Below are 27,888 nucleotides of genomic sequence, written 5' to 3'. Positions count from 1 at the left end.
CTTCCTTTCTTAATGCACATATGAAAGCCCTCTATATTCCTCTTAGCTGCTGTTGGTTCTCCTCCCCTGCCCCCTTTTGGCTAGCACTAACCCATTCTCCTTTTTGCTGTCTGTTTTGCCAGGAAGCCTTAGCTGTATTCTTCTTTGGTTGCTCTCCCTTTCCATTTATAGTATGAACTATGATCAGTTTCTTCCTGATAGGGGCGGCTCTGGGTTTTTTGATGCCCCAAGCTCCGAGAGCGCAACTGCCGAAGTAGGGGGAGAGGGGGGAAGAATGGCCAGAATGCTGCCCCTGGAATTGTGCTGCCCAAAGCACATGCTTGCTTTGCCTAGAGCCAGTCCTGCTTCCTGAAGCCATGTGTATGGATTTGGAGGCTGGATTTTGTCATCTTAGTCTGCAGTAGATGTACAATACAATGTGTTTATGGTAGCTGGAGTGGAGTATTGAATTTATTTAGATGGAAAGCATGATCAGCCTCTCATGTTTGATGTATGGAAAATCAGGGGTGTCCAGTTACAGGGCATTTTTCTACTTGTTCAACCAATAGACAAATGCCCAGCAGCTGGACATTGTTTTTCTGTACATTACATATAAATGAACATATCTGATCTGAAACCTTTATATAAAAGTTTTTAAAATTAGAACAATTTTAGCTGTATAAAGATGTGACACTATTAAAAAAAAAAGCCATCCTAAAAAAGATTAGACTTTTAAATGTTTACTTTATCCATGTATTTTGTTTAAATTCCTAATACTTGTGTAACAAGAGAGAAAACTAGTTTGTGTGTCCCCCTCTGTCCAAGGAGTCAATCCTGTATTAAGATATGACTGTTTTCTAAACTCCATAAGTGTGAAAGATCCTTGCAGTATCCCTATATCTCCTGTTTGAATATTCACTGGTTTCATTTATTCTTATTCCAAGGGACTCTTGGAATGCACTGTAGATTTTTGCTTTCACTGGTCTTGACTATGTCTGCTTCTACTACAATGTTGCTCAGCTTCACTGCTATTATAAGGGCAAAGGCAATTTGTATCTTGTCTCTGCCTTTTTTATGTTCCAGCCTAGGTGGTGGTTTTAAATAGAAAACGTTCTAACTTTGAGAAAGGAATATTTATTTCCTAAACAGCTATAAGATATGTGGAAACTAGATCTCTTGTGCCTATTATATGTATACTGCATCTCAGTAACGTTACTAGTGCTCAGAATGTAAGTGGCTTCCTTCTTAAAGAATTAGGACTACCACTGAGTGTAGTTTATTGGTGAATTTTAATGGAGTACCTTGAGAAGGGTATGCTGCTGTCAGATTGGCCATGTCTTTATCTCTGCTTAAAGGACTTTTTTGCAAGAAAGAGAGGGAGACAAATAGCTGTCATTGTCTGGGCTCAGTTAGCATTCTGTCAGTATGCAAAAGACTAACACACATGACTTGATTCTCTTACCAAAAACACTCTCGGTACAAAAATGTTCATGTAGTTTTCCATGAATTTATCATTATAAGAAGTAAAAGCAGCTGTTGTGAATTCATTATTTCATTTCTTCAGTTTAAAATTGTGAAGACCTCAATTTTTAACATACTCCATAAACTATAGGTATGGCTCATGGAAAGTAATTTTGAAACACTGATTTAAGTTGTTAAAAGCCGTTCAGGCTATTTAAAATATTTTGATTTTTATTTGCTGGAATTTAAAAACTTTGCACAAAAAACATTAAAGTGAAAGTTTACAGTTGGTATTTTTACAGGGTTTTTTTAAATTGCATTCCTCAGTACAGTAAAGAGGCTTGGATTTTATATGATGGGGAAGTAGAATTCTGCAGAAGAAAAGTAGTCTCTGAAATATCTGTGGGCATTTTCTAAGTAGTGAACACCATTTAACGTACATAGAATAGTGTCTGTCTAAGAATGAAAATTTTTATTTTCCATAATCTTAGTTTAATGGCAAGGTGAAATATTTTGTATGTGATATACTTCCTGACTGCACAGTGGCATTTTTGCCCCTCAAAATTTAAGTATTTAAAACTATTGACTTATTAAAGATATTCCTGTTTGAGGTGCGATTTTTTTTTCCTTTTTACATACTTGTTAATCTTCTTTATAGTGAAATCTAATTCCTGATTAGTGATAAATGTTCATCTTTAGAGGAGTAAGGTGAAATGATGTTTTCTCAATAATTCAGAGAACAATTGATAGTTGTTGCTAAATGAAGCATCTACATTTGATCTGTTAACGATCATTATAAGGAAAATGTGTTCTGATTGGGCCCTGAAGGTGTTCGTTTCTTGTGTTCAGACATCATGTCGTGACATGCTGTGTTGGACATTTACCAAGCACTTACTGTTGGTGAAAGTTTAACCATTTATGTTTAGAGTTTTCTTTCCTGAGAAGCGGTGTTCTCTCTCTCTCTCTCTCTCTCTCTCTCTCTCTCTCTCTCTCTCTCTCTCTCTCTCTCTATATATAAAAACACAGTTTCAGTTAACAGTCTCAGTTTCATATGATTTGATTGCAGCTTTCTTTTTTCCATGCACAGTGGCATGTGAAAAGAAAAGTGAAATTTAAGCTAGGTAGTCATAATTTTTACCCATGTTATCAGTAGCTTTAGGAAGTTTTTACTGTGAAATATTTAGTCTATATAATATTACATACAAAAAACACATTGAAAGAACATTATTAAGGTTATAAAGTGAAAGCACTCAGAAGTTAGGAAGTGCCAGAATTAATGCTGTCTGTGCCACAGAGCTCCTATGTGGTGCTAAGCAAGCCATTTGTTCAAAGTAAAAGTCCTCTAGAATTTTTTTAACAAGGGCAAAACAATGCATTTTCCCCTAGCCTCACTCTCAGAAATGGCTGAACCATTTTGGCTAAAATAAAATTTTAAAAAATCTCTTTCCTAGTCCTCACCTAAATGAGACTAAAATTGATGTGTGTGTTTATTGGTTTTATTTGTTCCCCCCTCTCCTGTTTTTAAGTGCAATATAATTCAGATTTTTAGAGCCCTGCGTGGATACACAAACATGTATCCGCATCTGATCCACAGTCCGCGAAAATTATCTGTGGATTTGGAGGGCTCTACACTGTGTGTCAGGCTGAGGCTCCGAGGCAGCCCTCCTGCCAGAGCCCGGTCAGAGAGAGCCACATGAGCAGCTGTGGGAAGCCTGCATGGAGTTGTGGACCCTCCACCTGCCCTCAGCCAGGTGGGGAGCCTGGGGGACGGGGACACAGCTGGGGAATCCTCTCAGTCCCTCCTCCTGCTCCACGGGCAGGTGGAGGGTCTGCCACAGCGCCCCGACTGGGCTCCGTTCTGGCCTGGGAGGGGGAGACCTGTGGAGCTGCCTGTAGGCTGCTCAGGCCCCCCTCCCAGGGCAGGTGGAGGATCCGCCGCAGCTCCCCACAGCTGCCCTCCCAGCTCTTATTGTGGCCAGGCTGTGGCTCTGAGCTGTCTCCCTCCTCAGCCAGAGCTGTGCTGGCAGCTGTGAGATGCCACAGTGGACCCTCCACCTACCCTGGTTGAGGCGCCTGAGCAACCCCCTGCCAAAACTCCCTGCCCCCCACCCACTATCCCTGCCCCCCAGGCTCACCACCCAGGGCAGGTGGAGACACGCAGGGTCCCCACACCTGCCGGCACAGCTCTCCTGGACCCAGCTCTAGCCGAGGAGCGGCTCTGAGCTGCAGCCTGTCCACGGTAAGAGCAAGGCAGGCAACTGTGTGGAGCTGTGTGGGCAGGGAGTGCCCCTGCCCCCCAGCCTCTCTGCCCAGGACAGGTGGAGGGACCCAGGCTCTTCACAGCTGTCTCCGCAGCTCTCCCCGACCCAGCTCCAGCCAGGGGTGGGGTATGTGTGGACCCTCCACCTGCCCTGGGTGTGGGGCCCAAGCAACCTCCCGTCCCACCCCCGCTGCAGATATAAAGCGGATACCCACAGGTTTGCAGGGCTCTACAGATTTGACTGGAGATGTTGAGAGAACACTGTTCTCAAAGACAAAACTATATACCTGGGGGGAAGAATAGCAAATGGGGGAGTACACCAATCTGGTTTGTCATTGTCACCAAAAGGGGAGTGGGTAGAAGAGGCTTAAACAGTGGACCAGAGAATGGTAAGCCACAGTTGAAAAACGTTATGTATTTTTTTAAACTAGGCATGTAACATACTATTATATTTTCATCTTTCATTGTGCTCTCTCACCAAAACTAGTTACACCAAAGCATAAAATCTTATCCATTGGAGATCTTTGTTAAGGTGATTTTTTTTCCTCTTGTAACGATAGTAACTTATTGGAAATAACTATACTAGTGTAATCTCTGTTTAACAAAATTGAGAAGTTAAGCAGTTATTTATTTAACATTTTGTTACTTTAAAAATACCTTAGTATTTATTTAAGCAGAATAAATCTTAGCACACTAAGATAAACTGCAATGCATCTAGTCCTGAAACTTGTATAAGAAATATAGTTGCAGCTGCAGTTGTCCTGGAGCAAAAGAGTTAATGTGCATTTTATCATTCTTTCCTTTTTAAATAACATGCTTGGTTTAGAACAGTTCTTTGTAGTCAAGACCCGAGTCTTCAGTGGGAGCTTTGCAGGCTGAAGGCTTTTAGTATAGGCCCTTCCTATGTAATCTAAGCGTTGTTTCTGTTGCAGCCTTTGGATATTCCTGATGGTCGAAGAGCACCCTTGCCTGCTCATTATCGTAGCAGTAGCACACGTAGCATTGATACACAGACTCCCTCTGTCCAAGAGCGCAGCAGCAGCTGCAGCAGCCACTCACCATGTGTCTCTCCCTTTTGCCCTCCGGAATCTCAGGATGGGAGTCCTTGCTCAACAGAAGATTTGCTATATGACCGTGATAAAGGTGAGAATTGAACGGTCCATTTGAGCATGTGGGCACTGGGATAGCATGTGGTGTCCTGCATTTACTACTACCTTCATTTTACTCATTACATCAATTTTTTGTTGTTTTGTTGTTGTAGTGGGATTGCAGATGAGGATTCATCTTAAAATTGGTTTTGTTTGTGTACATATGTTTTTCCCCTCTTGTTTGTGAAATTTCACAAACATCTTCCATAAATATGTCAGAGGAGCACAGCAGTCATAAGTACATATGAAGGGTATAGCAGGAAGAATGCAGAAAGCACAATGTATATGTTCAAAAAAGTGTTTCATAAAGGAGTATGTAGAATCTGTATTCATCTTATGAGTGGGTTACTTGCTGATCAAAATGGTGAATCTGATTGGTTATGAACCTTGTTCAAAATATGATTTTGCATTTTTCTAACATTACATTTGTAACTAAACTGTTGCGTCTCACTGGAAATAGTTGGAACTTGCTGATGAAGAACTCAATTTGTATTTGGCTGCATTGCATAACCAAACAGGATTTCTGAATGACTTCTTAGTTAAATTTTACATTAAAACCACTGCCAATATCTTTCACTTTTCTCTGTCGAGGTTGTAAATGGCAGTGGAACTTGGTAGGGTTCCAGTATTTGAAAGAGTTAACAGATAAATTATGTAGTACACAAAGATGTAAGTAGCAATACTGTACACTGTAGTATCATTAGCCTTCGTAGTAGTAACAGCACAGATGCTGGAGAGAAAATGTCTTGTGTGAATGGGGAATCCCAGCATTCATAAACTTAATTTCCAGTACCTACACAGTGACAGAATAGTTGTTTAGTTTCAGTTAAATATCTAATTTGTTTTGTGATTGGCCAGTTCATTCGTTGTTTTTTGTTCCCCAGGTTATGCTTTTAGTAGTTTGTCTTTTGTTTCCTGATCACCTACTACTTCTACAGATGGGAATTTTGCTCAGAATATGAGTTGGCTCACTAAACAGGAGATCTATTGCATCTGTGGTACCATTGTTCTGTCAACTTAAAATATTTCTGTAAACCTGAGTAAAAATTGTAAAATGCCCCTATTTGACTGACCAAAGAGACTGACTGACTGATTGATTGTTTGATCAGGAATTTTAATTTAGAGGTAGCCTGTTCTTGATGCATTATTTCAATAGCTGTGAATTGTTTATGAAAGTTTCCAAAGTATTGTAGTGTTACTCCTTTTCAGTCCGTTCTTGCTATAGATTTAAAATAAAAAGCAAAACTTATTTCAGTTAGATATAAGTAAGCATTGTTAACTCAAGAAAATGTCAGTTTTAGAACAGTTTCCTATACAGCATTAACAAATTTAGGCTTCTATTGAAACATTGATTTTTATTGAGATAACTAACAAGTTTACAGTTAAACACATGCATAAATGTTTGTAGAATTACGGTACTAAAAATGTCTAAATTGCCCTGATGTGTATGTGTTTGGAAGAATCATCAAGTAGCCTAGTAGCTTTGGCATCACAAGAGCCCTCTGTTTAGGAGCAACTTTGGGTGTCACTCCTGGAATGAAGTTTTAGCATTTTCACAAATCTGATATGTGGATTTTGGGTAATAATGTTTGCTAATTGAATGGCTCGATGGCTTCTGGGTGACTGAAGTCTAAATGGGCTAAAGAGGCAGACTCCATTTTGGTGGGAGGACAATGTGCGTCTGTGAAAGGGTCAGGCAATGGATTCCACAGAGATAATTTGTATAAGGTTTCTGAATGTCTTTAGTAAAAACTCATTTTATTTTTGTAACTAAGATTTTTGGAATTGATTCACTAGTGTGCTAAGTACAGTACAATGCTGGGTGGTGCAGTTAAGGTTTTACACTCTTCCCTGTGTATATTCTCTGCTTATTTTTTTATTAATACACCTTTTAGTATTATATAATCTGGATACAATAAGATTGTCTATTTATGGGGAATACTGACTGTTCTTGATCCTGAAGAATGTTACCTGTCTGTCTTTAATTCAGGAAGAAAGGAATTAATTATAGAACTGTTTATCTAGAAAAGATCAGACTCGCATAAAAAGTATTGGTACAATGCAGGAATTGGCCTGGCTCCAAAATCAGCAGAGACCGGGAGGACAAAAATAGATAACCCTTTTCATTAATGGGCAGTTTATCTGCAAGTTCTGTGTTGCTTTGTCCAGGTTAAATCACTAAATAGACTGCCACCATCAAAAACATTCACAGTTTAAAAAAATGAGTCAACTCACAGGTAAGTTTGTTCAAATGTATTTCCTCAAAACACACACACTAAAAAGCGAAGGGAAAAAAAAAAGATTCAATTTGTAGTTAGGAATGCACAAATCTAAACTTGACAACAAATGAAATGAGTATTCACATTCTAAAGGAAAATCTTTTATTTGTGTGGAAGTATAATACAATATTTTAAGAATGTGGGCTTTTAAGATGATTTGATTTTTTTTTTAAAGTTATATGTCTTGGATATCTCCTGGTTAGAAAATGAAGACTAGAACTGAAGTATTTTGTTTCAAATTTGAATTGCTTTTCACATGTCAGGTCTTCTATTTTTTGAGGAAGTTGACAGTTACTTATTTGGACTTAGTTTTGCTACTGAGCTTCAAAAGTATCAGTGGCATTTGCTCTGTACATGGATCTTAGGACTGGCTGTAATAGTAGTTTTTACTGATTGTCAACCTTAATGTTTATGCATATAGCATCGGCGACAAACATGCCAGTTTGTAAAGTTGTACAGTCAGTATATTATTGTACTAGGCATGCAGATATGACAAAATAGCTTAATTATTATTATGAAAATATTATGAGTATATATTAGTATTATGAAATACCCATCACCACCACCACCAAAAAAGTTCAGTCACAGCATAACCAAGGTCATGGTTATTTTTAGTAAATTTATAACCAGTTTCTGTAGACATAGTTTAGTAACTCTATGGCATTGCTAATGAACAGCATTAATTGTTGGCGCTAGAAAAATGGATGCAGTGACTTTCACAATTTCAGATTCAAGGGTTCTTATGCTATATTAAAATTCAACTATCAGATGAACAACATACCGTATGGCTTTCTTTGCAGTCAGACATTTTAAGGCTTGAAAAGCTTACTAGTACATGCAAACAAAATGTAGGTATTTTAAATCCCCGATGATGTATTCTGTTTCTTACGCGATTTGGGCCTCGTTTTCCCTTCTAGTTAAAAAAACTTATTTTGATTTACTATTGAAAAATTATAATTAACAGCATTAAGCTGCTCCCGGATGTTTTTCTGAATAGAAAATGAAAGTTAATAGTTAATCGAGCGACATGAGCATTAAGGGGTGCCAGCCCGCTGTCCAGACACAGCACTGCTTTACATTTCTAAAGCATCTTTTCTTTCTTGTGTAAAGCTGTGCTTTGGCCACAGGCCCTCATTTGCTGCTCTTTGAACCAGATCAGCTGTTTAGATTACATTTCTATAAGGAGCTACTTAATCTAATGAATTTTTCAATAGAAAATGAAAGTAAACTCTGGTGAGGGGAATCATAACAGTTTCTGCAATGGGAGAGTGATTCTAAACAGCATTGGTGAGAGCATGTGAGGAGAAAATTTAATGGCCACTGTTTTAAAAATTGGTTAGCCTATAGTATGGTAAGAGGCATCTTCAATGCATTAAGGCTACCAACTCTACAAAGTTTGCATTATTGCAGATCTGTGACATTGGTTTGACTCTAGTGCACATAGGATTGACTTTGAGACCCTGTATTCTGGAGGAATATTTGAGCTCTCTAAACCTATCCTGTTAAAATTGTAATGTAGAATCTGGTTTCTCATCAGGGAGTCAACCAGTCAAAGAGTCAGTTAAAGTATTTTTTTAAAATGCAGATTACCTCCATAGTGGTCCCTTGCCTAGCAATCTAGCATAGTAACTCTTAAGTTGCTAAATACTTGATGTACTGCAGTTCCTCTAGAATTTGTTTTAGCAACATTTATGTTTCGGAGAAGAGTAATACTGAGGTAATTCTAGTCTTGCGGACAGAGGAAAAGAAAAGATGATGAGTACGCAGGGAAGAAAGTAGGACAGGATAATTTTATACTTGAGGCAAGAGAGGTAAATTAGACAGAGACAATCCTAATGTATAACTAGCTTGCTTTAAAATATATTTTATATAGGGAAAGATACCTTTACGATGTATAACCTTTTCTTGAATGATTTAGTGATAAGTATTCGCTTTTAAGTACTACTTGGAGGCTGCAGAATGGTGCTGTAAACTGGGTGCCCCAAGCAACAAGCGGATAGAGGTGCCATCTTTTCAGTTAAATATAAAAATGAACTCCTGTGTACTTACTAAAAGTCCCATTGCATTTTCACGAAGACTTAATGTCCTGGCTAAATTCCAGCTTGAGTAACTATATTCTGTCTACCTGGATTTTATATTCTGCACCCAAAGTTTCAATTTTATATAGTATTCTGATAAACCTCCTGGGCTACATTTTTTTAGTGTTCTGTACACTATTACTTAGTTTGAAGTGCAGCTAATACTGGGATGGAATATACAGTGATGGCTGTTCAAAGGACTCCTTTATATATGGAGCTGTATCCTGCAATCCTGTCTTGGCCAAAACTCCCATTTAATTCTCTTTTAGTGGGAGATTTGGCTAAATGAGGACTGCAGGATCTGGCTCATGGTTTGTAAAGGTTTTATAAAGTGTATGGAGAGAATACAAGCAGAAAGGCACTTTTCTGTATAAATAAAGAATACCATTTGTTTTTAACCTATCAAAACAAAGAGTAATCCTGAGGGTCATTAGCAGAGTTTCTCTTTTCCTTTTTTTTGTTTTTCAGTTGTCCATCTGCCACTCAAAATTAGTAGTTAAACTTTGCAGGTTACCTCTTACATCTGTCCCTTTTGTGTAAGTACTGTCACAGGACGGTATTGTCATTGTTGAAACATATCTAGAGATAAAAAACATTGTTACATATTTAATACATATTTAATGTGTGTGGTTATTAGTAAAAATAATCATATTGTTTAATAGTTGGTTAAATTGTAAACATTTTCTAAATCATAAGCATAAAACAGCATTCAAAATGTCTAAATTTTAAGTTTACAGTTGTGTAACTTGGAACTCCTGCCAGACAAAACTTTTACTAAGGCAGTCTTCATTGTAGTAATAGTGAAAAAACTGAACTTAAGTATTACATCTTACTGTTTCCTATTAATCTTCTATCACTGCTGCCTTAATGAAATGTGATTCGTTCATTTACTAAAATTGTAGACTTTTAACTGCCAACACTGCAGATTCAGCCCAATACATGAAAAAATTAAGCAGTGTTCACCATTCCTCATGTAACTTCATCAGCAGTAAGTCTTCTGGTACTGGAAATGTAACTGACAATGTTATTGATACTGTTCCAAGGAGAGCAGAATTGAGCTTGCTCTTCTGTGGCATTGTTGGCTTTGTAGCACTGACAATATTAAAAACTTGTGTCAATAAACTAAGCATATGTTACTCAAAACGGGAAAGATACAAAGATACATCTGAACCATATTTTGCAGCAGCAAAATCAGTGTTGACAACTAACAGTACTGTGAAAAATGGAGGGGAAATAGGATTTGAAACTTTCAGTCACCATGCAGGCTATTTAGTGGTATTTAAAAAAAACATTTTAGAAATTTCAAAAAGTTATCCGTGTTAAACGTGCTTAACGGTACAGAGGCAGAGCAGCCATTCAGAGTAGCTAAGAAGTGACATTAGGAATCTGGAACCTTGACCTGGTTAAGATCCGATACGGAGGTACAGTATGCTGTTTTGTTGACATATGCTTGTAGAGCACACCCCACTAGCTGTTGAATGATAAAATAATGACTTCTTTGAAAGAAGCCATGCATCCCTGCCTCCCAAAGGGATGGTGTTTGGGAAGAAATATTTGCAGGATTATTAAAATACACATTACTTATTTTTTAAATATTAGAATTACAGTTGATGTTTCTGAACTTTATTACTGGAGGTATCTACTTCACTAAAAACTTTACCATATGAGATTCTGGCACTACTGAATACCAGTTTAAGAAACTGTAAAGACTGTCCTTCCTGCTTTAAATACTGATATAATTACCGGCTTGTGATTTTGTTTCCACAGCCCTGAAAAAAAACTTTTTAAGGTTTTATGAAATGAAGCACAAAGCACATACTATGTGATTCACTTCATAAGCATATGTATTCTTCAGACATCAAAATCACACATTCTGTCCAAAATGAAAGGCTTGTTGTTCTGTAAGTAACACACATACACCCACCCACACCCACCCACCCACCCACACACAAGCTTATGTTAGCTTGTTAATCATCCCCCTACTTCGTATCTACCCGTAGATATTAATACACTTTTACCAATTTGTTTACTTACTTTGTTCTATAATAGTTTCAACAAACAAATCCAAACATGCTGAAAACTTTATCAATTGATGAGCTGTCTAAACAGGATTGTAGATCTTCTTAAAATTGACTAAATTCTGAATTCAACTGTTATCTCTCTTAGGTTTAGTCTACAGTTTTCCATTGATTGCTGCAATGAACAGTAATACAGTCTCATTTCCAAACAGATTTTAGGTGGAAACCTGGATCTTCAATTTTAAATGCTAGAAGAGGAGGAATGAACACAGGATTACATTCCATCACCCACATTTCAGTCTACTCTTCCTGTTCTGGGTTCAACATATGAACTTTTTCTATGGGGTCAGCCATGCTGGCCAAGTATTGGAAAGATTCTAAAAGGATCTTGACACTGTCAATTTGACAAATCATACTACTGTTTGCAAGCTTTTTACCTATCTTGTTACAGGTAACACCTAATATCCTGTAACTAAAAGGTCCATTCCGACTGTTGAGGGAGAAACAGTGAAACAGGCTGTTCAGAAGTGCTGTTAAGGAAGTAAAGAAACTGGAAAAAATTTTCCTCAAATCAGTTGCAGTACTGTTAAAGGGAAGTGTGGCTAAGTTGGTAGCATCTGTTAAAAATGAAATAGTGATCTATCAAAACACCTAATATTAAAATTCAGTATCTTATATTTATGAGCAATGATTATATCAGAACTTTTGCAGACTCTTTTGTGGGTTCTCAAAGTGGACTGAAAATGAATTCACTGAGTCTCTGCCTGGGCTGTGGGGAGTCTGTGCTAGTGGATCACAGTGCAAGATTGTGGCCTCAGTTAGTAGATTTTCCCTTGTTGTTTCTGCTGGTCTTTCATACAACAGGGGAAAATAAAACATTCAAAAATAGGAAACTGTACATGTGAACCCACAGAAATTGTCTGGGGAACTCAGACAGATACAGAAACGGAAATTACTCTTAGGGTGGGATTCGGAAGCAGGACTTCGGTGCCCTTCAGCCTGTTGAAATTCAAAACCTTGAGGTAAGTGCCCAGGCTCTCTGTACAATGTGTGGGGAGAGCAAGATGCCGTAAAAAGGGATTTGCAAAAGCCAGTGTGCTGAGTGGGGAGCTGCCTAAACTAGCCAGTGGAACTGCCGAGGAGAAGGGGTCTGGCCTAAGCCCTGCCCCTCCCAGGGAGTTAGGTGTCTATCTCTGGGCCAGAGGAAAGCATCTTCTTCCGCTTGGGATTCAGAGCCATGAACCCTCTCCTGGAGTTAAGTGCCAAAGCCAGGTTAGTGTTTTGTCTTCAAAAATATTTGTGGTGGGGCCCCCCTTATAGCCTTTAGTCCAGTGGTTAGGGCCTCAGCTAAGACATCAGAAACTTCCATTCTGCCTGATCTGTAACAGGGACTTGATGTTGAATCTCTCACCTCCCAGGTGAGTCTCCTAATCACTTTTGAATCTCATCCTTAACTCCTTTTTTGAAACTGACTAGATTTCAAGTTGACATTGTCTCTTTAACTATGATGTTCCATTTTCATGATGAACCGGGATGGGGAATGTTAGCTCTGCCTCCCATGCTACCAGTATCACAAAGACAGGTTAACAGCAAGGTGGATGTCTCCCCAAGAAATTCCTCAAATTCCAGTGGGAAATATATTAACATATTAATATTTAAAACATTTTAATTTCTCAGTGCAATAGAAGCTTCTTACACTAAATGTTGTTAAACAGCGACGATGAGAAAAATAGGTAATTTTCTTTTTAATCAGACCACATGAACCCTTTGAGTTCCCCCCCAAATATTAAACATCATCCTGTTGCACCTACCAGACTATTTCAATATGAGTCTTTACTTTCTGACAAATCAGAAAGACAGAAAAACCTGCACAGTATCTCAGGTATATCAGCTCTATATGGTTCTACTGTTCACTTTTATAATAGGAACAGTAAAACTGTGAAGAAAATAAGAGGTTAATAAAAAACACCCATATCATACAGTTGGTGCTTAGAAGGAAGAATACAAAGAATGTTAAAAGCTTTACTTGATTATAGGTACTTAAAAGCTAGATTATGCAGGCAAGGTTGGAGGGAGGAATCGGTATCTGTATTACAAACCTGTTTCATTTTCTTTAACTCCTGTGCTATTCAGGAGGCTGTTGAGGGCAACGTTTCTGCTAAGGACTATAGGTTTTTAATAAAGTATATGCTGTATACATTCATTTTCAATTACCATGTTTATGCAATGAGAAGGCATACAGAACTCCACATTATCATAACCACTTGTAATTCTTCTGCATGTGCTATACATATTATCCTGTTCATTTACATTTTTTGAAATACATAATAAAGAACTTATTTGTTTCCAGGATTACAGCTCTGCTTTATTCAATCTGCAGTGTTCTGGATAAAAATATCCTCCTATTATGTGCTGTTGTATGGTAGATTACTGCTGCACTGAAGCTTTTATTCAGAAGAAATGTGCTATACAAGGGTGTTAGAAATAGTCTGCAATAAAGGAAGCACTGTGGTAGAGGCGAACTGGCATTAGAAGCTAAATTGTGAAAAAGGCATCTTGTTTGGAAATCAAATTTAATGAAAAAGCACTCTCAATCACTAGTGTAATATAACTGCTTTAAATTTTCAGACAGTGGGAGTAGCTCACCGTTGCCCAAGTATGCCTCATCTCCCAAACCAAACAACAGCTACATGTTCAAACGAGAGCCCCCAGAGGGATGTGAGCGAGTGAAGGTCTTTGAGGAAATGTCGTAAGTAATGCCTTTTATATCAGCTGGTATCTGCAAAGCAGTAAACCTTTTTACTGAACCTATTCAATTGCAGATGAATAAACTACTCCAGCTGATGAGTTTTGCAGGAGCAAACTGTTCTTAGAGAGTTTGAACAGGCAAAAAGTTGAAGTGTTCATGTTGGCTTGAAGGGGAATGGAGTATTTTATGCTTGAACTTTTTAATGTGTTTATAAAAGACAAACTAGAAAAGTGACGCAAAGAAAACATGGAATACTTAGTTTTAAAATAGTATGTCCAGCATTTATAAATCCCTTTTCTTTATAATCCTATCCGTTTGTGTTCATTTTATAAAATGTTCCTGGCTTAAAAGAAAATGCTGGGAGCAGGCAGTTTTTGTCAGTCAGTATTGAGCTATATTTTGACATGTGTAAAACACATATACAAAATGAAAGGGAATGTGTATAAAGTAGATACAGACTTAGCAAATTTACAATAGAGGGTTTGCCTAGTAGCTTTGGGGTACCACTGTGTGCTATTGTGCAAGAGACCAGAATTTAAACTCTTGGCCTTCACCTCTTTTTCCCTTGACCAGCAGTACTGCGACTATGCTGTAGGTTGCATACACATAGCTCCTGTGGATGGAAGGAGCCAGGAGGGCATGTTCTGCTCCAGTAGCATTCCCTGCTGGCTAAGGAGCAGTGTTGTTGGGTTCTGGAGGAAGGCTCCAAACCAATATCTGGATTTGAGGAAAGGAGAATTTTATCTTATTGAGTTTCTCAAAAAAGAGATTTAATACTCCTAAATATATGCTGCTGTTTCAATATTTTTGTCAAACTACAATTTCTAAGTTCATCATCATATTTTTCCATGTGCATACGTACTGTAGATTTTATTGCTGAAAGCTGCATGTTGTCCAATGGTTTCCAGTCACTTTTGTTATAAATACTATTTTAATGCTGTGGATCAAACAGTTAACTGACTACCAGTATGGAAGATGTTTGCCCCTTTATGTCCAATTAACCCCATTCCCTGTCATTCACATATTAGCAATTTGTAGAACTACAAAACCTGTTCACATAGTAAACTTTTTCAGTTTGTCAGGTGTATAATAATTTGTCTCGTTGTAGGTCTCGTCAGCCTGTCTCAGTCCCGCTCTTTTCATGCCCTGACAAAAACAAGGTTAATTTCATCCCAACCGGATCAGCTTTCTGTCCTGTAAAACTTCTGGGTCCCCTACTACCTGCTTCTGACCTGACTCTCAAGAACTCTCCAAACTCTGGTCAAAGCACAGCTTTGAGCACTCTGACTGTTGAGCAACTTTCATCTCGGGTCTCCTTCTCATCTCTGTCAGATGACACCAGCACAATGGACTCTACAGAGGTTTCAGTACAACAGCCATCCCAACAGCAGCAGCCGCTTTTGCAGGAACTTCAGACTGAAGAACTCTCCTCTCCTCAGAGCTATGTGGTAATCTAAACCAAGGTGGAGCAGGCCTCTGCCCTGAAACAAGGACTGGGGAGTCTATACTAATACATCTGCATGGAGTGGCAACCTTTTCAGAACAAAACAAAATACTTATCAGCATCTTAAAAATATCTCAATACTGTTCTTGGCAGGGACAGAACTCATATTCAGCATTTTTTTGTGAAAAAGCAGCAATGCTTGCAAAAACCGTGCATCATTAAGCATTTAAGTGGAGACTATGCATTTCATAGTATGACCAGATTAGTACTGTGTCTTGTGTTCTGTTTCAAATTCTACAGTATAAATAAGCTCTGTATCAAAAAAGTTGCCTGTCTGAATAGAAAATGTCTTGCTGTGTTGTGTCCTATGGAAAATACTGTACTTCAGGATTATGTTTACAATTGATCCAGGTGTTTATGTTTCTAACTTCTGTAATACATACAATGCAAAAAAAAAAATGGCCACAACAGTTGCACAGTGCCCGCCCTATGGCCTAGCTTCAGGTACTTCTCTCGAAGTCTAAACTCAGGTAACTTGGAATGTATATCATATTGGGATATAAAATATTTTACAGCTAAAAAGCTAAAGAGGGAACATCACTCTTTTGCCTTTCCTTATTTTATGCATTAATATTTCCTCATTACATTCCACTTTCTTGGAATAAGTGCATTCAAATCCAGGAGAATGATGACCCTGGACATGGGTGAACATGAGGAGAACCAGCAAATCGGTGATGTACAACATCACTTTGTCATGTGGTTACAAGTAAAACAACTGTTGCATTTACTGTCATTTCAATATATGTAAAATGTGGCATTTAAAGGTTTCAGGTGTTGCTCAGTTAATGACTGTTAAGCTGTTGCAAATGAAGTGTTCAGTACTAGGCTGTACATAAGAAACATTCCATGTTTTGTGTGAAAGGATTTTAAAAGACGAGAATGTTTTTGTTTTAATTTCAGAAAATTCATTGAGGTTTCACAGGGATTGGTGGGGATTTCCTCTCATGTTTATGTTGGCAGTTAAGGATGTTAAGGCAGTTAAGCTACTGTTACCATCTAAGAGTCGAATTAATGTTTAGTTTCTCTTCTGGAAATGTTCGTTCACTTGCTGGTTGGAAATTAGGTTTCTCAGATTTTATCAAGGAACATGAACAGCATTCTATTTGCATAGTGAATGATTCTACTTTTGAACTAAAATCCAAAAGGAGCAACTGGATGTTTTAAAGGAGGAGAGAAGCAATAGTTCGCCTAATCAAAGCTTCTCATAGTACCCTCATTTACTTAAATTACTACTGTATAAAATTTTTCCTTGTTAAAATGTGGGTAAGAAACCCTAGTAAAATAGTTTGGGGCTTGCAGGCTGGTCACCTTCTCAAAAATAGTACATAGCAAGAACTGTTTCCTAATATTCTTACTGTGCTGGAACTGCAAAAGCATTGCTTTCAAAGATAATTTCCTGTGATACAAAGAGGAGCCCAAAGGCAGAATAAACTTGATGTTCTTGCTCCATTGGTTTCAGCTCAATGGAATTAGGTTTATGTTGTCTGCTCCTAAGAGAATGTGGTTTACCTTTTCCCAGGAATTGAAGAGATTAGCCACCTGCAGCTACTGCAGCATTTAAATTCATGCCATTGCATTTTTTTCTTTTGATGAGGAATTGTGGAAAAAGACTAAGATAGCACCACCATTAACTACTGGCAAAATTGGAAAAAAAAAATCCTGCTATTGTGTATTCTTTTGAGATAAAGAAGCCCAGTTCCCTTCCTGTTTCTGAATGTTTTGTTAGTATTCTGTTACAAGGTGTAAACCTGCAGCTTGTAAAACAGTCAGTACTCTGACTGTAGGGTGGAGCTGCAAAGACAGTGTAAGAGGGGAGGACTGTTTTTATTTTTACCATTTTCGCATGAACCTTTTTGAAGCCCTCACACAGCAACAGCCATCTTGAACCCTACTAATCTCAGGCCTTGGTGAAAACACTATATATTTTGTAGATTGACATTAAAGGGAAAAAATTCACCTGTTCTGTGATGTAAGTGCAAATTTGTTCTAATGTTTTACATTCTAGATTAACATTGCAATATGGTGACCTTTCTATGCTCTGGTAGTGTCCAAATACGAATCTGTAGTTTCAGTTCTTGGTATTAGGATTCCAGAAAGATTTAATAAAAAGTGATTTTTAGATCCATGATGAACTCTGATGTACTATATTTACAGTGACATTACATGCTCATTTAATTTTCCATGAGAAACTAAATATTAATTGTTGCACATTTGTTCTTAGCGTATTTGAAGGTTTTGAACCAAATGTGTTAAAGTTAATGCTTTGCCATGTAAATTTCCCAGCAGTTGTTGATCTCAAATGTATCCTACATCCAGCTGTAGAAATTTGTCAAATATTGTTTAAAGTTTTGTACATAGCTGTACTGTTATTTCTAGCCACTGTGCTGAATAGTATTTGAGTTATCACACAATATTGCTTTGCACAAGGAAATGTGTGGCTTTTGTTTTGTATTTTTTCAGTATAGAAGTTCCTGTGTCTTATTTAAATAAAGTTATTAGTAAAAATTTAAGAACACAATAGTAGTGGTTCATGTCTTTGGCTTGGAAATTATAGTGAAACACTAAAGAATTAAGTTATTTTGTATTATTCCAAGTATTTCTATAACAACAACCATCCATACTAAGTGAGTTAGCCTATCTCTACCACTGGTGTTTCAACCTGTTATGGTTCTAGTTGACAAGGAAATAATCTCATACATATTGGTTTTGCTCAACATTTGCTCCAGGGGATTTAAAAAAACCCCTAAAAATACTAGTTAAATTCTGCAAATTGTAATGATTTTTTTAAAAAAACAAACAAAAACAGTTAAATAGTATTAGAAACACCCTGCTTATCTGCTGCCAAGTTTACAATATGCATAATGTTCAGACTTATCTATTCATATTTATGAAAGCTATTTAGATGTTTCATAGGACGCTAAACTAGAAGAGTCTTTAAGAAAGGGTCTGCTATAAACCTATTGCTATAAAGCCACCAGCAACTGGATAATCTTGGTTTCAGCCATTTTGTTGGAGTCAAATAATTTTTTGATTTGAAAAACAACTTCCATATACAAAAAATTGAGTATGTAAGCACAAATCCTCAAAAGTTCACTAAACTGCCATAGGACTAAGAAAATTTCAGATCATCTTGAGAACTAAATGAATATTTAGTTAAATACTTTCTCATTAAGTGGTAAATTAGATTTTTCAACTTGAAAATGTTTTAAATCCTCAATCATGCGCTTAGTATGTTAACTGAAATTCATGATGACTGAAGGGGTAGAAATACAAACAAAAAAATCCATGCTACTATGGAACAGCTATATCTTCAAGAGCTTCAGTACCGCACTTGGATCAGAGACATCTGTTTCAACGGCAGCTGCTTAAGAGCAGATCTGTACAGCCAAAAAGCCTCTGATGCAGGACTCTGGAACCCCCAAATGAGACTTTCCCTAGGTAATGTAGCTTCCTGACTCCTTTCTGTTTGCTGATAGTCCCTGTTGCAAATCATGCAGAGTGCAGATTCAAACCCTAACAACCAGGCTCTTGGATATTGTAACCCAGTGGAGTCCATAGCCCCCAGCTGGATGCTTAGGCCGATTTTCACAAAGTAGAGGGAGATTTAGCTACCTAAAAATGGCATCCACACAAGCCACCATGCTGAGTGAGTAGCCACCTAAAATAGCCGTGAGGGAATGTTGGGGAGAGGAGCCTAAGGTTTTTTTTGTTTTGTTTTGTTTTTTAAACTGGGTGGATAGAGTGGGGGCCCTGCAAGGAGGAGGATGACTTTGAGTAGTTCCAGTTAGTTGTGTATTCCACTCCATTAGGTGTGTGCACCCAATGACTGAAACAGGAGAACTTTTGTTTCAGCAGTACTGTAGGATCAGCACTTGTGCCATGTGGCTCTAGTCCCTCCCCTGGCTATTTAAGGGCAGTGCCGCCTCAACCCCCTTTAGTTCCTTCTTACTGTCCATGGCTAGTGTTGGAGTGTTTTGTGTGGTAGACTAGCATAATCTGACTGGGATTTTGTTGTGTATAGTTTAGATAGGTATCCTGGGTGATGACATCACCAGAGTTTAAAAATTGTCCATCATGGGGGGGGGGCTGTCCCCCATAGTGACCCCACAAACACTGTTTGTTGTGCATGGGAGAAGGGCACATTAAAGAATGGTCTCCATATGCAAATTGTTCAAGAGGAAAATGCAGGGGAAGGTCTTATGTTTGAAACAGCACCTTTTTGAGCAGTCCATCATGCCCACTTTGGCAGTGGGGTCCTCCAGAGATCATTAGGTCTCCCAGAGGTTATCTGAGCCAGCACAGACTGTTTGGACAGATTCAGATCCTTTTCCAAGGAAGAAAAGAGACATTTCTCCTTCCTTTGGTCCTCCTGGAAAGAGATCTCATCAAATGGACTGAACCATTCCAGTGCTAGGAGAGATTCCACTTCACCTTCTAAGAGGAGTGCAGACCAGTACAGTGATTCATCCAGTACATGTGAAAGAGCAGGGCCATCTACCTGCTATCTGGTACTGAGGCAAGAGCAGTTAGACTTTATCATTGACTCCAATACCTCCTGTGGAGCATTTGTTGAGTCCAGTATCGGCACCATCCAGTATTGTCACTGACTGTTTCTAAGCTTGTGGTGTATCAGGCAGCTTTGGACTTGTCAGTCATGACTCTCCTTTGATTCAAAAGCATTCAGCTGTGGTGGCTTTATCAGTGCCCTTGGCACCACCTGGAATGGATACGGTTCTGTTGTTAGTGTCAGCACATCTTCCAGTTCAGGGTACAGAATTGAGGTTGTCCGCTTTTTCAGTGCAAATCAGGTTATCAGCGCAGGAACTGTCTTTGGTGCTGATGATGAGACTGCACATTGCTTCTATGGGAATGGTGCTGGCTTCTACTTCAGTGCCAATGTCTGCTCCAGCACCAAATGCTCTGTTTGTCGGTTGTGATGTATCCAACGTGCTGGACTTTAGATGAGGCTGGATGTTGATTGGCCCACCATGGTGGCTCCTTTGTTGCCTGGGGACTACTTGGAAGATTCCTCAGGACTGGGCTTGGAGATGTCTTCCTCCTCTCTTGGGCCTTCCTGATAGTCCGTAGTAGTGATAGAGGTCCTTGGCCCAGTGCCTGCTGATCCCTACCAGAGTGTTCTCATGGAATCCCTGGGATGTTCCAGAGTCTGCAAGGTCTTGATCCTCCACACAGTCCAGAACAAGGTCACCTGTTCCACACACAGAGCCTCTATCACTGCAGCCACAGATGGTTCAGCCTGAGCTGTTGCTACAAGTGCGACAGTAGGTTCCATTGGCTTGGCTCACTTCCTCTTGTTCATCAACAGTTCACTCTGCAGTGCCATATTCTTTCTCCCCTGTAGCAGAGGATTTTAAATCGTGTTAGTGCTTCCTGACATGCCTGGCTTCAGCGTTGGGTATTCAGGCTGTTTGTTCAGGAGAACACCCATAAGTTGCTGGATATTCTCCAGTCCTCAGCTCTGGATAAAGTGGCTCCTCCACAATCTTGGAACCAGCAAATACTCTAGGGAGCACCCTTGCATCCTTACCACTCACAGAAAAGCACCCAGTTAAGAGAGATGACATGCTTCTACTTGCATCCAGCACCTCCGGTCGTAAGGGCAGCTAATGAGAGGTTAAGAAGGGGGTGATATAAATTGACACCAAAGGACAAGTGCTCTGAAAGATTGGACTTGTTTGGCAGGAAAATGTATTCTACCTCATCCTTACAACTGTGCCAATCGGCAGATACTTTTATTGAACTATCATTTTCTAAATTGGGAAGCAAAGGCAAAAATTACTGATAAATTGCCAGGCTCCTTCAGGGAGGAGTTTCTTTCATTGTGGAGGGCCACCTAAAACATCTCTACAGTCAGCATTTAACATGGCTGATGCTTCCTCAAATTATGGGGCATGCCCCTAGGCGCAGAGGAACGGTTGGGGAGTTTTTACCCTGGTAGTAAAGAGGCATCACTTTGTGGGGCAGCAGCAGTAGTATTGCTCTCAGAGGTTTTTCAGGTCAGATTATCCCGCTAGACAGCAGGGCATCAGGATACTCACTTCACCTTTAAGTTCAAATTCCTGCTTTACATCATGCAGATGGTGGAACTGAACTGGAGTCAACCACATGCTGTGTGAGAGCTCAAATTACTGTGCCTGTTTTCTGTGGGTTTAGGTGTGTGTAGAGAGTGCCTATGACCTCAGACCTCAAAGAAATGAGAGGCAGGATAACACCTAGTTTGAGGAGCCTGCTGGGGCTTAGATGTGCGAGAGCTGCCATGACACCTAGACTGAGATATCTGGGCCCATACCAGTGGCAGCTATTTAGGTGCCATGGGGACTGGAACAGTGGAAACTTAGACACCTTAAGTTGCTTGATGCCTATGGGGTTAGGGAGCAGCTGAGCCAAGTGTTCAGGAGCTTGGCGGCACCTAAATGTTGAACTTAGGTGCCTAAATCCTGTTGTAGAGCTAGCGCAGAATTCCTACGGGACATGAGGCTTTCAACCAAAATGTTCACAGATTGTCACTAATTGTTCCTCAGTTTCTAGGTGCCCAATGTGAGCATCTGGGGCTAGATTTGCAAGTGTTGAGTGTTCACAACTGCTACTGGTTGAGTACTTTGCAGATAACGTTATAAAAATGCAAAGTACTGTGAAAAATCAGGCCCAAAGGGCAAGATTTACAAAGGGACTGAGACACCAAACTGCCTCGTTAGGCACAACTGCCATTTACAAAAAACACTGCTCAGTTCTGTAAACGCTGTTGCCCCACGCCTTGCTGCTGCCCAAGCCTTGGCAGTATTCTCAAGAGGCCTACCTTCACCTATCTCCCTAGCAGGGCTTGAGCTAGAAGGCCTGCTTGGCGCAAGCATAAGGGCCAGGCGCTAGCACTCTGGCCCCTGCAGGGCCAGTCCCTGCTCCAAATCAGGCAAATCAAATGGGCTGCCATTTGAACCTGGGTCTACCAGCTGAATGCCCTAACCACAGGGCTATTGCCTACAGTGAGGTGGTGGTCCTGCTGTAGGCCATTACAACCAAGGAGGGACTGGCTTACCCAACTGCAGGAGAGGTGTGTCAGATGAGTGACCGAAGCAGGTGGGAGAGCTGGGTTCAAGTTTCTATTCAAAGTCAGTGGGGATGCAAGCCTGAAATGCGTATAGCCTACCTTACTGACCCAACCATACATGTGCTCCGAATTCATCTTGAGGCTTGGGCCCCAGTGGAGAGAGGGGCTGGGGAAACACCACTTTGAGGAGAGGGGGGTCTCTGGCTTGTACTTGGGCACTGAGCAGCATACTAATTGAAGGGTGGCATCAGGACTTATTTAAGCTGGCTTTGGGTATGTCTACAGGCAGGCAGACACCTAGACATCTACAGGGTTAGATGGCAGCTTAGCAGTGGGTTTGAGAAGGTCAGTGGTCCCAAAATGTTAGACTTAATTAGGCACCCAAGTATCTTTGTGGCTGTAGCCTTAAGAGTATAGCTGTAGGGGAAAAATAAACACCACAAAAACTTGATATGAGGGTACTGTGAGCAGCACTCTCCTTGAGGCTGTAGAGAACTAGTACTGCGGAGCTGTAACATGCCCCAGTGGTATTAAAGAGTAGTAATTTAGCTACCAATAATAATGCTTTAAGTGTAAACAATAACAATTTCATTGTTCATCAATCCATGTAAGGCGAGCAGAGGACCATATTATGATCTGCACAATTGAGTCCAAGTGACAGCTCACTGTGGTGCCATAACTGTTCGGATAAGAGAGTAGCACTAAATTTTCTTCCTTCACTCAGGAAAGCACCAGGTTCATGGGCCCATTTTAACCCCCCAACAGGGGGAGCCAAACCCAAGGAGTCCAACAGTCTGTATGTTCCATTGAGCATAATTTGACTTCAGTTAGGTGGGGCTTGTAATAGAAACACTAACCTTTTGTTTCCCAATTTGGTCCCTCTCCCTTGCAGGGATACTTGGGGAGAGGGGAGGGGGGCAAGGCTCACATTTTTAACAGGAGTTAGATGTTGTCAAAATTCCTTTAAAAATCGGGGCCCAAGTATTTTAACCAGGAGATAATTAATATATGCTGTATTCCCAAATAAATAGTGACACCCGTAGAATGCCTCAACTTATCACTAGTGTTCATGATAGAAGAGTTTGATCAAGATTTGTACTCCAGGATGCCCTATCTGATAGCTAACTCTAATTTTCCTATATTTTGTTGGTGTATTGCAAGGATCGGCAACGTTTGTCACATGGCCCATCAAGGAAATCCGCTGGCGGGCCAGGACGGTTTGTTTACCTGCAGTGTCCATAAGTTTGGCTGATCGCAGCTCCCACTGGCTGCGGTTCGCCATTCGAGGCCAATGGGGGCTGCGGGAAGCAGCGGCCAGCACGACCCTCGTCCCACGCCATTTCCCAGGAAGCTGCGATAGGCCGAACCTGTGGATGATGCAGGTAAACAAACCATCCTGGCCCACCAGTGGCTTTTCCTGATGAGCCACGTGCCAAAAGTTGCCAATCCCTGGTGTATTGTCAAGCGGCATCAGCACCATGGCACTTCACCAAAAGTAAATAGCCTTGGAAGTTGGTTGCTCAGATTCTGCCTCCATACATGGTCATTTATTGAAAAGCCATTTGCCAATCAAGGAGAATGACATTGGGAAGGCACAGTGGCCTATATCTACAGTGAGAAAGGCTGGTTTTCAGTGGAGGCTGAACCTGGCCTTCACTTGTACACACACAATTTGGGCCATGCACATTAAGAGCTCTGCAAGCAGCTGAAAGAGTCCAATACCTGCATACGCAGACCATAGGATATTTGGCCTGGAGCTGTAAATGCTGTTGGGCACCTAGGAAATCATAGGAACATCACTGCATTAAGAGGGGTTTGGGGATTAGCCCCTTCCCCGCACCCGGTGCCGGGGCCCATGCCCGGTTCACCAGGTTTCAAACTGTGCTTGGCCTGCCACAAGCCGATGCCAACAGGAGATCCCCACGACTCCTGTCTTAAGTGCCTCGGGGAATCTCACCTAACAGATAAGTGCTGCATTTGTAAGGCCTTTAAGCCGAGAACAAAAAAGGAGCGGGACTTTCGTCACAAGCAGCTCCTGATGGAGGCAGCTCTTACTCCTCCGCCCTCGGCACCGAGTGCTGGACAGTCTTCAACTAGAAGCGCTCCCTTGGCACCGGATCGCACCGGTACCGCCAAGGCCTCTCGGCACCGGCCATAGCCTGCACCGACGTCCGCTCAGCACCGATCCCTCTCCCCGAGGGCGAAGAGGCTCAAGACTCCTGCTGCGTCCACGCCGCCTGCTCCGCAGCCAGAGTGCTCGACTAAGTCAGACCGCCCAGCACCGATACCTGCCATGGCACCGACAACATCGGCACCATCAATTCCGGCCCCGCAAGAGCCGTCAAGTCCGGTGCCTGAAAGCTCCCCGGTGCAAGCCGTAGTTGAGCTCACTATTCCCTCCACGCCGGAGACATTTTCCACGGCGAGGGAGTTGATTGCAATGACGGATTCTGCGCTGCCTCAACCCCCGGCACCGCCGGTGCGGGTTATACAGTCGATCGGCAAGCCTGCCTTGATCAGACCACCCTCCATCGGCACCGCAGAGCGGCACCATTCACGACTGCAGTCCCGCAGACGTTCTCGGTCCTGTCGCCGATCCAGGTCCCGACGCCGCTCGCAGTCCCGGCATCGTTCTCCATCTCGGTACCGGTTGCACTCGCGGCACCAGTCAGCGTCCCATTTGCTGGCCCGGTACACTCGGCACCGATCCAGCTCCCGGCACCGATCCAGGCACCGTGACTCTCGTAGCCACTCCCAACGTCGAGCCTCGCGATCTCGGTCGACCTTCCGGCACCGCTCCGGTCGCAGGTCCCGATCTCGCTCCCGGTACCGGTATGCCTCCCGGTACCGATCCCCGGTGCCGTATCGAGTGACATCAGTTAGAGAGGGAGACTCTGCCCAGGGCTTTTCAGCTCCTCCATGGCCATCCAGACATACATCAGTGTCGTCCCACGCGGACAGTTTATACGCATAGGACCATGATTCGGATGTGCCCACCAGAGTCTTCAAGGAGACCCAGGACCAGGGTCCCCATCAGTGATCATTCTGGACACCGTGGGCGTACCACCAGGCCCAAGGCGTACCTGTGATCCCATCTCGCTCTGTCCCATCAGAGCACCGGGTGCCAGAGACGACAGTTAGCCATCCTCCTCCGACCGGTACGGAGGAAGCCCCGGTTCAGCCACCGGACTCCCAGATCCCACTGGAACAGGAGGTCGTCCAGGAACAAGAGCCCACGCAGGACCCGCTTGTCCCCGGCTTTTCTTCCTCCTCCTCCCCAGATGAGGCGGTGGCAGGAACATCTTCCTCAGGCCCTCCTCCAATCGACTTGAGGGCCCATCAGGACCTCCTGAGACGGGTGGCGCTCAATATGAACCTCCAAGTGAAGGAAGTCTCGGAGGTAGAGGATCCAGTCGTAGACATTCTGTCGGCTGACGCCCCCACTAGAGTGGCCCTACCGTTCATTTGGACAATCCAGGCCAATGCTGATACCATCTGGCAGTCTTCAGCCTCTATCCCGCCCGTGGCCAGGGAGTCGAATGCAAGTACATGGTGCCCTCTAGGGGGTACGAGTACCTGTATGTACATCCTCCCCCTTGCTCCCTTATCGTCCAGTCCGTCAATGAGAGGGAACGCCATGGCCAGCAGGCACCAACTCCTAAATCGAAGGAGGCTAGGCGAATGGACTTACTTGGCCGTAAGGTGTACTCGGCAGGGGCCCTGCAACTCCGCGTAGCAAACCAACAAGCCCTGCTTAGCCGCTACAATTACAACACCTGGGCGGCGGTGGGCAAATTTACGGAGTTGGTTCCTCAGGACTCCCGTCAAGAGTTTGCTGCCCTCCTGGAAGAAGGGAAGAAAGTGGCGAGAACTTCCCTCTAGGCCTCGTTGGATGCAGCTGACTCTGCTGCCAGGACTCTGGCCTCGGGTGTTGCCATGAGGCGAATTTCACGGCTCCAGGTGTCGGGCCTTCCCCCGGAGCAGCAGCATACTATACAGGACTTGCCCTTCGATGGCAAAGGCCTGTTCGCTGAAAAAACTGACCCTAGGCTGCAAAGCCTAAAGGACAGCAGGGTCACTATGCGCTCTCTTGGCATGCACACGCCGGTGACTCAGCACCGGCCTTTCCGTCCCCAGCCTTACCGCCCTTACCCTGCGCCTAGACAAAGACAGGACTTTGGCAGAAGGCGTGGCTGAGGCGGTCGTAGGTGACAGTCAGGGCCCCAAGGGGGCCAAAATCAGGGTCCCTCTAAACCATCAGCGGGACCAAAGTCAAACTTTTGAAGGCATGCCCGAGGACGGCGTACCAGTTATTACCCAGGATCTGTTCCCTCCCTTTTACAACCGCCTCTCCTTTTTCCTCCCTGCGTGGTCCCATCTAACCTCGGATTGTTGGGTCCTACGCACGGTGGAACTTGGGTACCGCCTCCAGTTTATTTCGCCCCCACCCCCACCCTCCATCCTCGTCCCTCTTCAGGGACCCCTCTCACGAGCAATTCCTCTTACAAGCGGTGCGGACGCTCCTCACCATCAGAGCTATAGAGGAGGTACCAAAGGACGAAAGGGGCAAGGGGTTCTATTCCCACTATTTCCTAATCCCCAAGGCGAAGGGAGGTCTCAGACCTATCCTAAACCTGCGGGAACTCAACAAGTTCATGATAAAGCTGAAGTTCCGCATGGTATCCCTGGGGACCATCATCCCATCCTTGGATCCCAGAGACTGGTATGCCGCCCTCGATATGAAGGACGCGTATTTTCACGTCACCATTTATCCTCCCCACAGACGGTACCTCCGGTTTGTGGCCAACCGTCAGCATTGGCAGTTTACAGTCCTTCTGTTCGGCCTATCTACAGCCCCAAGAGTATTTACAAAATGCATGGCTGTAGTCGCCGCTTCCCTCCGCCGCCGTCGGGTACACGTTTTTCCGTATCTAGACGATTGGCTCATTCGGGGGACCTCCGAGACACAAGTCACCCGTCATGTGGGCATCGTCAAGGACCTAGTCCTGCGTCTAGGCCTGATGATCAATATAGAGAAATCCACTCTGATTCCCACACAGAGAATAGAATTCATTGGGGCCATCCTGGACTCCAATCTTGCCAGAGCCTGCTTACCTCAGCCTCGCTTTCAGGCGATGGTAACAATTATACAAGGTCTACGGAACTTCTCAACAACTTCGGCTCGCACTTGCCTCGGTCTCCTGGGTCACATGGCTGCCTGCACATTCGTGACCAAACATGCCAGGCTACGCCTCCGTCCCCTTCAATCGTGGCTCACCTCGGTGTACTACCCGGGCAGAGACAGCATAGACATGATCATCTCGATCCCCCCAAGCATCCTAGGCT

The 27,888-nt window shown here is 42.2% G+C and overlaps 2 protein-coding genes across 4 annotated transcripts in view; one reads left to right on the top strand and one right to left on the bottom strand.

The window, feature by feature from the left end:
* The window catches only part of GLCCI1 (glucocorticoid induced 1), a 111,873-nt gene extending 93,889 nt beyond the window's left edge, over window positions 1-17,984 (top strand). For both annotated transcript variants that reach the window (XM_045005211.1, XM_045005210.1), the window contains exons 6-8: window positions 4,633-4,843; window positions 13,852-13,972; window positions 15,081-17,984. In XM_045005211.1, the coding sequence (XP_044861146.1) occupies window positions 4,633-4,843; window positions 13,852-13,972; window positions 15,081-15,429 (681 nt within the window). In that variant the 3' untranslated portion in view covers window positions 15,430-17,984. The remainder of the gene's footprint in view (window positions 1-4,632; window positions 4,844-13,851; window positions 13,973-15,080) is intronic.
* ICA1 (islet cell autoantigen 1) overlaps window positions 6,024-27,888 on the bottom strand; it is a 129,516-nt gene continuing 107,651 nt past the window's right edge. Inside the window, exons 16-17 of one of the 2 annotated variants that reach the window (XR_006576901.1) lie at window positions 9,720-9,784; window positions 6,024-6,067 (exon numbers count right to left, since the gene is read on the bottom strand). The gene's annotated coding sequence lies outside the window, so the exon portion shown is untranslated. Of the gene's footprint in view, window positions 6,068-9,709; window positions 9,785-27,888 lie in introns of those variants that run through there. The other variant, XM_045005214.1, reaches the window with a different exon arrangement.

This window comes from Mauremys mutica, chromosome 2, assembly GCF_020497125.1.
Source record: "Mauremys mutica isolate MM-2020 ecotype Southern chromosome 2, ASM2049712v1, whole genome shotgun sequence".
NCBI lineage: Eukaryota > Metazoa > Chordata > Testudines > Geoemydidae > Mauremys > Mauremys mutica.
Note: the sequence above shows the minus strand (reverse complement) of the source record. Positions and strands in the feature narration are given on the sequence as shown.